The 15,040-nt window shown below is 44.5% G+C and overlaps 1 protein-coding gene across 4 annotated transcripts in view; it reads right to left on the bottom strand.

Annotated features, from left to right (window-relative positions):
* The window catches only part of PTCH1 (patched 1), a 101,035-nt gene extending 88,665 nt beyond the window's left edge, over positions 1-12,370 (bottom strand). For all 4 annotated transcript variants that reach the window (XM_044446302.1, XM_044446303.1, XM_044446304.1 and 1 more), the window contains exons 1-2: positions 11,497-12,370; positions 9,620-9,812 (exon numbers count right to left, since the gene is read on the bottom strand). In XM_044446302.1, the coding sequence (XP_044302237.1) occupies positions 9,620-9,812; positions 11,497-11,877 (574 nt within the window). In that variant the 5' untranslated portion in view covers positions 11,878-12,370. The remainder of the gene's footprint in view (positions 1-9,619; positions 9,813-11,496) is intronic.
* Positions 12,371-15,040: the final 2,670 nt, after the last annotated feature.

Raw genomic sequence — 15,040 nt, 5'->3', positions numbered from 1 at the left:
GCTTGTTGCTATTCACAGTAACAAGATGTTACTGCCACACACATACCCATCCTTCCACACATACTAATAGCACACAAAACTTTTTGTTTGACTATGTAGCCACACTTTTTGCAATAACACATTGTGGAACATCTCCAGTGAATCATACAGGCTATGGGGCCGAGGTAAGGAGAAGGGCTTGGGGGCAACACAGTCCCAACAGCGATTTTTAGCTTAATAAACTATGGTTTATTAACCCAGGATTATTACAAAGCTTCTCCAGCTGCAGCTGCCAATGGTTTCAAAACACCTGCCCAAGGGAGACCCTTCTCATTCTCAGAATTCCTAAAGGACAGAGAACCACACTGTTGGACAAAAACAAGTCACGGATTCTAAGAGCCTGAAACTGAAATTTAATTGGACCCTGAGAATGCAAGGTTAATTTGTATGTACTAACAAACTGAATTTGCAAATTTTTATATGTAAACTGTATACAGATTGCTACAATAAGTGGTGTACAGATATTGATAATAAATATATTATTCAAAATCTTTCTACTATTGGATACTAAAGGACATCTTCCCTTTAAATCAGCTTTTGTAATATATTTCTTGTTTTTTTCTTCTCTGATGCATGGCTTTCTATCAATATGATTCCTTAATGAACAACCAAAGCTATTAAATGAACTGGAATATTTATTTTAAAAATTCTTTTACAGCTGCCTTGTGAAAAATACCATGGTCTTCTCTGAGGTCCAAGTCCCTCATCATTCTTACTTTGTGTAAAAGAGTGAAGGAACCCAAATAGGTAAGCAAGATATGTTTAAAATGACATACAGCCCTTAACCAAAATTGGTTCCAGAGGATTTTACACATTTTATAAAACTGCTATATGAACCCCTCCATGGGGAAAATGACAGTGCTTTCTGGAGCTGAAAGCAACTTGCCAAGAGACAACTGATAAAATGCCAATCTAAGGACATTCAGAGGGTCTTAGCGCTGTGCATCCTGGTGTGCCTCCTCTATGCTAATAGGTCCCAAAAGGGTGGTGAAGAGCACTATAAGGCCCTGCTGCAGAAGACCATTGAACCAATTTCTGGCAGGTTGCCATCAGTATCTAGAGTTGGACTAGCCTCATATGGTCCATCTCTACCATTCAACCTGCTTCTAAGACCCCGTGGCAGAACTTGGTTTATTGACTTTCATCAGCTACCTTTCCTGTTCCACTGTGTCCAGAAACACTTGCAGGTGTTCCAAATGCTGTGATGATTCTAGCAATTCTTTTACATGCTGTTTGCAAACCATGTTCCCCAAGATGTATCAACTGCATATCTGTGTTTCCTGAGCTGGAGACTGAACATCCCTTAATGCCTTGTCCCTAATCCAAATTCCCATCTTTTCTCAGAGGAGCCACTAATAGCGTCATGATCTTGGGTGCCAAGGTAAGGCATTACTTTGTGCTGGATATATCTCCTGACTGTAGGCACTTCTGCTGTTAGATCAATCAGCACGTGAAGGCATGCCTCAAGGAAGTCTATAGATGTTAAGAAGCCCTCCTTGTATCTGCCGTAGATTTCAGTGTTACAATTCTGAAATGGTTCTTGAGAAGGAACACATTTAGCCACTAAGATAAAATAATTCTCATGTCCTCATACATTTTCCAAGAAAAAAATGGAGTAGACATTGAAATATTAAGTGCTCAATTGGGTTCTTGGACTTGGAGTGGCCATGAACTTGTTTCAAGAATAATGTTCAAGTCTGAGTGCATACCCTTGGGTTACTGGCGGCTGACCCTAGGCAGCTGAGGTAGTCTTCTCTCACATATGCACAAAAGCAGCAAGTCAACCTCTTATGGGCCTCTGGGTTTTGACTACCAAGAGGAGGAATGTAACTACTTAGACCCTTTAGTTAAGGAAGGAGAGCTGAATTCTGCTTGATTTGGCTTCCTAAAGTGTTCCTGGATTGTGGCTATTTGGATCTGGATCCCATAAACTCCTGTGACTTGATGTTGGTCTGTAGGAGCAAAAGATCCTTTACAGCCTACCCTTTCTTTCTTTCTTCTTATTCCTGGAAAGCGCCTTTTTCTTATCTATATCCTGTCAAGGAATTACATCTAGGAGCTCTCCAAACAGTTTAGTACCTGCAAAAGTGGTATTGGCTAGCCATCTAGGATCCTGGACTGATAACCCAATCCCGCAACCAGAACTTCCAGCAAGCCACTACTTTGCTCCCTTTTAATATGGACTATAGCTGGATAGCACACACTGATGAGCTGGTCAGTAGATCTGCTTGTAAAGCCAATTCCATAACTGTTTGGATTATGAGATCAGTGCTGCCATTTCATCCACCAAAAGATAAATGGTTCTGGCAGATACAGATAGATTCACTGAAGGCAACTGCCATGGCCTCTAGTTGCCCCTACTTACTTTCACGAATTATGCCCACTTTCATGGTGTTCAGCCTTAAGCTGGTCCAGGATGCTCTGAGACATTCAATATATTTTATAAGCAAGACACTGGACGTTCTGCTCCTACATGGCTTAGCTCACTTTGCCTTTCTGATCTTGTCAAAGGATTGAGGGAAACAAGTGGACTAGTCCTTTGAAACTCTGGTTTGTCTTCCATGAGTTATATGATGCAGCAGCAACCCTTTGCCCAAAAGTCTACACTGAAAACAATCAGGAACTGTGTGTCTGCGTGCATAACTGATTGTGTCCATCACTTCTTCAAAGAGTATTCCCTTCTCCTGGTCTGGTAAATTAACAGAAAGAGCTAGAGGAAGTTCAACAAATATACTTAATATTTAAACCAAGAATAGTCAGGTTTTTCTGTCCGAGCTCATGGAATGTAGATACAAAATGTTGCACTAGCAGGAACCAAAATTCAGATAATTAGAAAATAAAAGACAGCAGCAATAAAACAAAAAAATCAAATCATTAAATATAAGCACAGGGAGAAATGACACATTTTTCCTGATACAAGGAGGATATAAGTGTCAGCAGCAAGCATACAAAGGTAGGGCAGTCATTCTACAGATAAGTTGCCACCACAGAAGAGAGGCCTGGTGTTTTTTCCTCAAGTTGGTATCTCAGTAGGCAGAAACCCAAAGAAAAGCCTAACTCAATGAACTTAACATGTGGGGCAGTTTATATAGGAGCGGACAGTCCTTGAGAGATTCTTTAAAGCTGTATATAGCAAACAACATGAACTGAGCTCAGAAATACAATAATTTCAGTGCTGACAAGAAATGTTCCCTGCAAAAGGGTTCAAAATGGATGGTTCCATTTTGAACCATCTGATATTCTGAATGGTCCTCAACCTTGTGTTCTAATATGCTGTGAGTCACCTATGAAGAGCAATATTGAAAGGGTGTGAATATCCATGCATATCTGTAAGTGTGTCCAGTTGTTCTAGATATAGATAGCCACAGCCAGGTTGGACTACCTTCACCACAAGGAGGTGACATTTGGAAGCACTCTTTGTTAATACAGAGGCTTTCAATTAAAAAAAAAACCCAAATACTTGCATAAATCTTTCCAAGATTACTTTCTAAAAATTACTGAAGAAAGTGTAATAATAGTCTGAGAGGAGATAGCAGGCAAGATGATTGCTTAATACGGAGAATTGTGAAATGCAGAATAGTAAGATACCAAGTACAGCAAAGTGACTAACAGAGCAATCCTATGCATGCTTGTAAGAAAGAAGCAGGTGCTACAGTGTCCAGCTAGGCTTACTTTATAGTAAGTGGGCTTAGGATTGGAATCCAAATTAAATACAACGAGGCATGGAGGGGTGGGGGAAATGACATTTTGAGCAGCAGTTTAAGATTAAGAACAGGATTCTTTAAAATATTATCTAAAGCAACATTATATATTCCATCCAAGGCAGTGCCAAGAAGTGATTCAAGGGAAACCACTGAGTACCAGTAAGTTTACAGAAGTCCAAGAGTGCTGGCACAAGTTGGAAAGTAGGAAACGAACATTAGAAGAATGATTTTGAGTACTGCTTCTTTTTGGTCTCTGATTTCCCCCTGACCTTTCTTCTGAGAATTTACCCACCAGGTGGGTTTTTGCAGTCCTTATATAAATATTTCAACTCTAATAGCTTTAAACATACACTGCTAATCATTCATCTTGGAGTCTGGAGGATCTTAAAACTCATTCAAACTTTATTCTTACAATTAAGTTTGGGTTGGGATTTTGTAAGTTTATAGTTCACTTGCAGCAGACTTTAAGAGTGTGATACCTTCTGACATTGTGTTCCCTAAGATTGCACCAGACATAACATGAAACAGATTGGTTTCTAATATAAATACTGACAATTTCTTGAGAGGCAAAAATGTTCAAAAAGCTTTAACAACAAAAATAAAGTGTCTTTATTACAATGGCCACAGACATCTATTTTAAGTCATTTGAAGTATTAACCTTATTTGGCAAATACTGTTCAGTATATGCAAACTTTCAAACAGGGTAAAAGAGAGAGCCTGTCACCAAACTTTCAAACAGGGTAAAAGAGAGAGCCTGTCACCCTCAATATATTTCTCCAAGGAAGTGCTGAGGCTGGGAATTTCTGGCACATGGGCGAGTGGTGTTCTTCCAAAGCATGCCCCTGACAAAAGGGAAAAGAAGATTCTGGGCAGCAGGGAGAGAGAAGCAGCACTAGTGATAAGTCTCTGAGGTGTCCCCACCCCTCTGCATTGCCTTTTTAGTGCCTTACTCTGATGGAACTAAACAGACCATTCCAAAGTGGCTCGAAGAGTTATCATGTAGGTCAGACTAGTCCTATGACATCTACAGAGTCACTCAAGGCTTAATCAATCTGCAGCGCAATCCTATGCACACTCCCTTGGGAAGCCGCCTCACTGAAATGAAAGGGGCTTCCATTAGAAGCAAGGTTAATAAGATGGAGCTGTCACCTCTAGGATTATTCCAGAATTTTCAGTGGGACTAGAATTTCTTCAGGAGGGCAGCCCTCCACTTTCCATACAGCATCTCTTTGGCTGAAGGAATCAATGTGAACAATTAACTCCATACTCCCTTATTTTATACTCACATTTATGTGGATTAGTAAGTTACCCAACAACAAGAACCAAAAAGGGTTGAAAAACTTCCACCCTGTTGACTCTCCTGTGAGCTAAGACAGGCTAAGTCTCCCTAAAATCAACACTGCATACTACGTAAAAGGAGAGAACACAAATACATTATGCTTCCTCTTTTCAGACTTCGGGTGCATACAAGTAACTTGTTCATTTTTCCTTGGTGAAATAATTAGCTATTTTCACATCTGGAGTCATGCATTTTACTATGAAGAGGTGACATGCCTAAAAGCATCTGACTTCCCTCCCTGCCCTCTTCCCCCTGAAATATGTGATAGCACCATGTAATCTTGAGTATGGTGCTTCAGTCCAATCCGGATTTAGTTATACTGTAATGCCTGTATGAAAAAGAAAGCTTCACTGGGCATCAGAACACAAACACTTTTCTTTTGCCTAAATGCAGGTGTGGTCATCCTTCAGATCACAGAGTGATATACTGGATCATGGACAGTGCAAGCTCTAATCAAAAGAATGGACACTACCCAAGCGTTTCCATTCATCTGAGAGAAACTTGTATTCAGGATATTCCCAGTGCCTTAAACCAGTCTTCCCAACCCTGTGCCCTTCAGATGTTTTGGACTCCAACTCCCAGCATTCCTGACCATTTCTTATCATGGTTGGGGATGATGGGAGCTGAAGTCTCAACATCTGGAACACACCAGGTTGGGAAAGACTAAATTACATCCTCCCAGTCCATGCAGAGAGCCACAACAAACATGGATTTGCTCATTTTCAGCACTTAAACAAAGAGCTATACATTTTCCAAGCCAACTTCTCCACTTTGTACTCTCTTATGTTTATACATGGAAATATGCAACTGCTACTCATCTAGTTTATTTGCATATCATTCCTGTTCAAGGCCATGATGTTTATACAGCATTGTCTACTGAGGGGCAAAGACACACATAATATCACCAGACATTTCGCTGTTGCTGCCTGGGGCAGAGCAGGAGAACATGAGTGGGAACACATTTAAATGAAGTGTTTGGTTGTTTCAAATACCCCTCTTAGAGACACATGGATGTCTAAATTTAGAGTTACAGTTTTTATGTTACATGTCCTACTGCGATAATAAACTGCATAAGACAGCATGGCTAAATGTAATGAATAAAAGAAATTATTGAGGGTCAAGCTCATCTAGCTTTGATAGTTGAAAGAAGTAGAGGAGTAACTTGAAGAGGTAAGAACAGTGGCGAACCAGGCAGTTATTTTGTAAATCATATTTTCTTCTCCCAAGTGTAATATTTATATTATGCATTCAGTCACAGAGGAATGGTCACTACAGTAATTAGGACGTTGCAGGCATTAAAATGTCAAGAAAAGTAGGCGGTGAGAGATGGGGCCAGCAGTCCTGAGTGACAGATTACTCAAGTCAGCCAAGTCAAGTCAAATTCAGACCTACAGCTTTCTGCCTTCTTGTAAGCCCAGTTGACGTCAACTAGATTTATGAACATGCAAATTAGTTCAAAACCACAGCGTAAGACAATGAGAAACAGAATTTTGACATTTGCCCAAGAGTTTAACCTAATGTAAATTAAGAACTGAATGGTGTACACAATAAATACTGAAGGGTTCTGAATAAAAGCACAGCCTATAAAAACTAGGGAGCAACACTTTAATCAACCTCTAAAGTTATCTGCTACCATGGCTTCCACACCCACATTTATATCTTTATGCTAATTGTAATACCATAAGAAGTATCCTTCCAGAGAAGACCACTAGTCCATCTATTCCAGCATCCAGTTTCATCACAGTGGCCCAACAGTTCCATCTGGGGATACCCAAGCAGAATGTAAAGACAACAGTTCCTTCCTGTTGCTGCTCCCAAACAATCTAAGATCGGCCATTAGTAATTAAGACTATATGCAATCTTTCCTCCATGAATTTGCCTACTGCTCTGTCTACACTTGTGGTCTTTCCCATGTTTTGTGGCTGTGCAGTCCATAAAATACCCTCCTCCATCACAGGGCCCTCTAGATGTGTTGAAATGCAATTCCTGTCATTCCCAGCCATCATATGCAAAGCTGCCATAAAATAATGTCTCGTGTCAAGAGGGGCTTCTTTTTGCCAGTCCTGGATCTCCTGCCAATCTGTTTAATTGGATGGTCCAAACTGCTAGTATTCTAAGAGACTATTCTAATATCTTTATCCAGACTCTTTACATCATGTCTACTTTTATTAACTTCTATGATATCCCTGCCTCTAAGCTGCATTGTTTTCTAAATGGAAAAGCTCAAAATGTTGCAGGTTGTCTTCAGAGTGAATATGTTCCTATCCTGGTTCATTTTGCTTGCACTTTTTGGTATTTTCTCCTAGTTCTACAATTTTCTTGCAGCCTGTGGTCACCAGAACTGTATACAGCAGTCCAACATGATTGGTCATACCAAGGATTAAACAGCATCATTGAAGTGGCAATTGTATTTCCCATCTCTTTCCTACAGCTCAGTCCCCAAATATTACATTGTATTTTCTGCAGCCACTGTACAGTGGTTTGATTTCTTCTATCCAAGTGACCACTAGGATTGTTACTGCTGGTTCTGGTCTCACAATTTACAGGTAAGATGAGAGGGGGGTGTTGCCCCTGTGGGCATCACTTTATACCTACATACACTGAAAAGCATCTTCCATCTTGTGCTCATTCACCCAGTTTGAAAAATATCATTTTGCAGCTCTTGCAGTCTTGCCTGACTTGTCATTACCCTATCATCTGAAAATTTTGGCCTACCTCATGTACACATGCCTATCTTCTAATCATTAGAGGAACTCCACTTCTTGTCTTTTAACGTTGGAAAGCCTTATATTCACACCGATAGTCCATTACCAACCAGGCCCAGTGTGAAACACCTGCCTCCATTTACCAGACTGTTCATACAGTCTACCCATATAACACCTGTTTAAGACTCCTCTATTCTACTATTTGGGGCTGCTATAGAATACACCAAAGCCACGACAAAGTCCTCCTGCCTATATTACCTAGCTACTTTACTAGGCCTGCAGTACTTGATCATTGCCCAAATGACATATGGTTCCTTTATGCTTAACTGTATGAGATTGTTGCATTTCCTTTCCTAAAGACTCTTTAAGATGGTTCCTGTTCATGTTAGCAGTACCTTTGCCATTGGACTCTTGCTCTTCTGTCCTCACTATTCATGAAGCAATAAAGGCTTCCTCCTTTTGTCTCGGATAGGATGCAGTTGGAATTCTTTTAATCTATCACAACTTTTTCTAAGCCTATATATAGTCCCTCTGCAAGGATCACTACCAAACCCACAGTATCATCATTATTAAACTCTTTCATGCACCACTTTTTAAAGAGCCACACCAACTACATGTTGATTAACAGACTTCCTATTAACCCACATGCTACAGCACATCTCTTTACTAACCTAGTAAGACCTCCTTTAAACAAGGGAAAGCAGGGCTGCAAAGGTCTATTGAACCAGCTTGAATTTACCTCTGAATAAATACTCCTGGATTGCACTAAGAGTCTGCTCTCTTCCTGTGATACACATTCCAAAAAAAAAGTCATTCATCCCAGATACCTATTTTTGTGTAAAGCTTTATAATTCAGGGACGCATCCATTCAAATGTTTTTCTAAGAAACTGCCATGAAAGGATTCAGAGAACAAGGGCACAAGTCTCCCAATCTACTTTGTGAACGCTCTTCATGAAGATCAGAAAAGTTCAAATAAATGCAAACTTCTTGTTCTTAACCTAGCCTAGGTTTTGCCCCATTAAGCAGAGATTTGTTCATGTAGCTCAGTTACTTTTTCAAATCACCCAGCCTTATTTATCTTGTTTAAGAATCCTATTTTGCCTTTAAAAATAAAAAGCAACCCACCCCCCATTCACTGAACCCCCACCCCTACCAAGGGAGAACAGTAATCTGTTTTGCAAACATTCCAACATGTGTTCCAGTCTGTGCTTCAGTTTTCCTTTTCCTTTTTTTTTTACCTTGAGACAAATGTTTTTCCCCCTCAAAGCTGAAAGCTGTCCAAAAAAACAGGACCACACACAAGCACAGCCCTACCGAGCTGTGCTGATCACGTTCCGCCTGTTCCTGCTGCTGCTGCTAACAGGACACACACACACACACACAAAATGGCGGAGGGGGTGGGCTACTTTCCAGACAGACTTTCCTTTCATGCAGTTGAGAGGAAAGAAATAGTCAACTCACATAACCCACCCCCTGCCCTGACACCATGATCTCCTCCTCACAGGACACACAGGCAGAGACAGAGGGAGATTGTAGTGGACCCATTTCGTGGGGTACACAGTGAGGGTCTCTTCTTTCTTTGCCTTTTACCACACACTGTAGTTCCCCTCCCTCTCCCCCTCCAACTGCACCTCACAAAACACTGCCCTCCAGAATGGATTACAGCTCTCTATGCAGTCCATCTGGCATCCAGCCAATGCTGCCGAACAACCAACCATTCCCTCTTTGTTGGGGAAGATTTTTATTTTTTGAAGGTGCGATCTAAAACACGTTCAGTCCCCTGCAATTTAGGGATGCTACATAAGCAGTAAGGATAAAGATCAAATCTTACCTTCTACCCAGAGCTCTTCCACATTGGTTTCGAGATTGGCTGCCCTTAATCCCACAGCAAAAGCTCCGAATATCAGAAGGCCAACCACCAAAAATTTCCCGCAGTTTTTTTGAATGTAACAGCCCAGTTTAAATAACAGTCTCTGAAACTTTGCTCTTAGCCACAGCGGTGCTTTTCTTCCAGTAGCCTTTCCCTGCAATGAAAGGAAAGATGTATAAATGAGGGGCCCTGTGAAGCATCACAGGCACAGAGCATGCTGGCCTCTGTGGGTGTGTTGTGACTGCACTAGAATAATATGCGTGCACAAAGCAGCATGTGTTTCAAAAAGAGCACACTGCACTGAACCAATAGTGTCAGTAAAATGACAGACCTGGGCACTGAGCAGTCACGGCTGCAAAACACTGCAGCCTCCATCACAGGTTCACTCACACACTAATGGCTTTGCTCACGAGCCACGCAAATCTGGGTGTGTTTCTGTTGATAGCTCTCCTTATTCATAAACCAGCACAGACGGCTGGGTTACATCACAGCCAGATGTAGTAAGACAGACCAAGCACGCTCCCTTATCTAAGCAAACCTATCCCTGCCTCCTCCTAACCAAGCGTCTCCTATCGGTTCCATTGGCCAAAGATTCATTCAAGCCGAAAAAGGAGGCACACGTTGGGAAGAAATAAATAAAGCACGTGAATCTAAGCAGACCTGTCAAGCTGTACTGGTGGCGGGCAGGGAGAAAGCGATTCCCCCGCCCCCCCCCGCTCTGGAGGGCTTGCTGGGGGAGGGGATGGCAAGCCTGCTTAACCGCAAACGGTCTCAGTCAGTGCCTGCTTTCCCGGCTCCTAAGCCTCACTCCTGGTAGTAAATGCACGGCCCCACGTGGTCCGCTGGGCTGTTAACATTCTGAACGTATCCTTATGTATTGCCATACGGTTTGGGAGACGCGCTGTGATCTGAATTCGGAAGCAGAGCAGACATCTGTAAGTTACGACAATATTTGCGAACGGAAGAGGGCAGCCACATGGGTTTCTTGTTTCCCCGCTCCACTCCAAAGCCTAAAAGTTATTTACAACAAGAAAAAGCTCTGCCCTCTGAAACAAAACGATCGATAAAGGAAAGCAACGGATGCTCTCACTTCGATCATCTCTCTCCGATCCTCCCTGCGTCTTGCAAAGTTAACTTTGCCAGAGTTGTTGCTTTCCTCGGGGATCAAGGCGAAGCGGAGAGTCGAAGGGGAGGGGGAGAGGACGGGGGAGATGTTCCGTCTTGACCAGAATGGGGGAGATTTAAGGTAGCAATTTGTTTACGACTTTCACTCTCCTCTCTGCCCCTGGAGGTGAAAAGCGACATTCGGTGTGATAAGGAAAGGGTACATTCTTAAGGAGAAACCGGGAGGGTAACAGCAACATGGGATTGCTGGAAACTAAGGCAAAGCGTTAAGGATTCTTTTACCTGTTCGAAACCTTTACAGTGCATGTACAGAAAATCAATTCCAAGTAAATGAAAGGAGAGAAAGAAAAAAAACAGAGGGTGTCAGGAAAAAACTATTATTACCAAGGAGGAACGAGCTCAGAGAATGAGAGAGAGGGAGAGGGAGAGAGAGAGACACAGAAGTCGACCCGGGTAAGTTTAATTAAAGGATTGCAAAGCGCAAACACACACTCCAGGAAAAGTGGGTACAAGACCGGAGCAGCGGAGGAGGAGAGGAGGAGGAGAAGGACTGGCCTCTCTACCACTAAGAAGACGCGGATATCCACACACCCCCTGCACACATGTATAACTTTCTCCCAGCCCTTTACGGATGATCCTTCCCTTTTCGCCGCCACCTTTTGGGAGAAAAAAAGAAATTCCGCCAAGGAAGAAGCGAGATCTCGGTCAAGCACCTTCGCTATCTGCTCCAAGGCGAACCCTGCATCGCAATAGCTCGGCCGCTGCAGATATTCCAGATCGGGCGGCGCGGCGCGTCTGTTCCCGCCGCCGGTCCTTCTCCGCCTCCTGGTGCCGCTTCTCCCCGGCCGATCTGGCTCTCTGCTGCAGCCGCCGCCGCCGCCGTTCTCCGGCTCCGAGGCATTAACAGCTGAGGCCATGTTGCCGCCGCAGAGCCGGGGCTGTCGCTGCTGTTGTTCTGGCGTCCCAGAGGCTGGGTGCTCTGCGGTTCGCCCCAGCACGCTGGAGCTGCCGCTTTGGGGGGATCCAGGGGGACCGGGGACTGGCTGGCTTGGTGGAGATTCTCTGCTGCTGCTGCTGACAGACCACTTCTTCATACCGCGTTGGCTGGTCCGGCTGCCGCTGCTGCTGTAGCTGCTCCCGGCGAGTCAGACCCCGAGCCTTCCATTGCAACATTTCGTGATGATCCGGAGGTCTTCGCCGCGGCCGCTTCCCACATCCAGTGTGCGAAAGTGCGAGCGGGGCCAGGGAATCTCAGTGGGCTCGCCTTCCCCCCACCTCTCTGCTCCTCCGGCTTGAATTGTTCTCCAGGCTCTTCACCGTCCGGCCGCTGGAAGAAAACCCAGACTCCCCCCTGGTCGCTTTTTCTCGCCAAAGCAAAGGAGGATTGGAGAGAGCCTTGATCTCAGTGCTGCTGCTGCTGCTCCGTCTCGGCGTGCTGCTGTATCATTCTGTCTGGGTACAGAGCTGTCTCTGAAGCTCGCTCCGGGCTCCCTCTCGCCTCTCGATGCGTGTGTCGCTCCCTCTTTCTTCCTCGGCGTGTATGCGGCAGCCAGCAGCAGCTCCCTCGCTTCAATAGACGAGATGAAGAAGGGGGAGAGAAAAAAGGAACTCTCTCCATTTGGATAAAGAGGAGGAGGAGGGGTGAAAGGGAGGGGGGAAGAGAGAGAAAGAGAGAGAGAGAGAAAAGAGCTGAAATCCCGCCCCTGGGGCTGTCAGATGGCTTGGATTTCTGGGCTGCGATTGGCTCAAAGAGGGCAGAAATTACTCAGCAAACATGACTATTATTAGCTGCTTAGCAACAGCTCACCAAAGTAGAGAGACCACCCAAGCAGGCAAGCCTTGTGTGTGCATCTCCAACTTCGGGGGAGCCTTAAAGAGATCCAGTCTTCTTTGCATGCAATACTTCCACTAAGGAATGCTTCTCTTTTTCCCCCACCCCCTCATTTCTTTTGCTGCCCCCCCGTCTTTCCTTTTCAAGAAAGGGTTGTTGTTGTTGTGTGCGCGCGTTCCAGGAGAAGAGCATGAGAAAGAGGGAAAGGAGACGCTTGTTTTCAGCAAGACTTGCAGAATTGCTTCCCGATCAACAGTATAAACTATGGATTTCTTTTTTTCCGTTGAGGCGAAGTGAGGTGGGGGGAAAGGCGATAGAAAAGCGAAAAGATTTCCGAAGCTCTTAAAAGAAAATCCTTTTAGAGGCACTTTGGCCTCAAGCTGCAACGAATACTGGGAGGTCCAAGCTGAATTCCCAGGCTTGCACAAATAATGACAGGGTGGTTGATACTGCGGTGCGCGGAGCCTTGAACTCCCTCCCTCTCCCTTTTTGAACCAAAGGGAAGCCTTCGTTCCCGAACAAGAAAACAGCCGGCTGTATTAAGAAAAAGACCACAATGAAACCTTAATACTTGAAATAAGAGATTTAAAACTTGAAGGAGCCAAGTCGCTCGCTTAAACCCAAGAGGAATTCCAGTTTAAGAATCCTTAAGAACAAAAGTGCAGCGGCCGCATACTTTAAAACGAGAGACCGTTTTAGATAGTTTACACCAGCTATATACATTTCCGTGCATTTAAAAACCAATCGCGGTTGTTTTACATGTCAAAGCTGGTTGTGCGCGTTTTATTAACGAGTTTCCCCCACAATACTAACACAATTACGGCTCCCGTCAATGTTGTCATCATTTTGGGTCAAAGTTTTAATATGCTACTATATTGATGTTCGTTATTAGTGAAATTTCGCACGTGCCTGTCCTGGTTCTTTTATCCTTACTGCGCAAAATGTTTAGACCATGGCAGAAAGAATTCTGACCGAGGAAAGAACGTAAGATCATCGCGTCGTGCGTATGTCTTCCGGAGTACTTCGCTACCTGCCTTTTCCTCAGTTCTGTCTGTCTGTCTGTCTATCCTGTTTCAGCTCCGAAAAGCTAAAAGTTGGTATTATTTGAAAGAGTGAAATGAGGGAGTGTCCCTTTAAGGAGAAAGCTTGTGTGTATTCATTGAAGGAAAAGCTGGGGGGGAAGCGGGAGGAGTGAAAGGACCGCACATTCAGAGAAAAGGGGAAGGCCATGGAGGCGGGCTGTGGATTTCACGTGACTGGCTGGCTTGCTGCGGGTTGTGCAAACAAGGCCGGGCTTCCCCTCCGCACGAAATCTGGCGCTGCTACCGCTGCCGCCCCTTTGCTTAGCGGCGCCCAAACAGAGCCGAAGCCAAGCAGAGGAAATTTCAAGTGTCTAATCCAGCCACGAGCAAGAGCGTGGGTTTAGTCGCTAAGCGCAAGCAAAGGAAGCCGCTACTCGATGTCTCACCTCGTCTCGCCCCCCCTCCACCAGCCCAGGAGAGAAAAATACCAGACAAGCCATAGTACATTCCTAAAGGAGGTCTCCCCCTTTACGTTGCCCAATAGCGAGCTGCGTCGATTCCGTCTGCCCAATGGCGGAAGCGGAGAGGACGTTTCCATTCACTTTTGGGCTACATCTTGGGGGTGGTGATGAGCCACCACGGCAGTTGTGTCCGAAGCAACCCTGCCCGCCGCCTGCCGCCCCGCGCCTCGAAATACATGCTCTCCAGACATCCTCTGAAATGCAATCAGTGTGGGAATAACCCATCTCTTTCTAAGGGTTTTCTGGCGGAGGTCTCATCCTTCCCGCCTCGCCTGGTTTGGCATCCAGCACAGACGCGTAAAATAGCGCTCGGATCCAAAGGAGTTCTGTTCTTTCCACAGGCAACTGTGAGCCTGCAGAAGAGACGATAGTCACAACACACAAACACGGCCGGCCACCTGCTGTAATGCAAACATTGCCCTAAGGGACACACTACTATTGCGATGGGAATTGCCCCAAGGCCACGATCCGCAAGACAGTTATTTTGGAACAGACACTGGCAGTGGGTTCTACCCGATAAGTTCAATCTGCTGTTAATCTAAGTGCAATACAGTGGATCTACTCTAAGTAGGGCTAATACTGATTACAACGTTTTCCCAGGATTTGGAGAGAACGGTGTGGTTGTCGAACTAAGTAGTGGTTTGACTAGACGGCGCTAGTATCACCGTGATGGAATAAAAACAGGTTTATTAACCCGCCCGCTGCCGACTGGAATCAGGATGCGACCCATATAAAGTCTAAAAAACGAATCCGGAGTAGCTGGTTTGTGACATGCAGCTCTGTACCCGGATCCTGCCCTCATGTACACTACAAGTAATCCCCAAGGGCTTTTACTTGGGAAAGGCATGTAGCCCACCGGTAGAGCACCTGCTTCAGAGCCAGC

This window comes from Varanus komodoensis, unplaced genomic scaffold, assembly GCF_004798865.1.
Source record: "Varanus komodoensis strain SLA01 unplaced genomic scaffold, ASM479886v1 scaffold5, whole genome shotgun sequence".
Lineage (NCBI taxonomy): Eukaryota > Metazoa > Chordata > Lepidosauria > Squamata > Varanidae > Varanus > Varanus komodoensis.
Note: the sequence above shows the minus strand (reverse complement) of the source record. Positions and strands in the feature narration are given on the sequence as shown.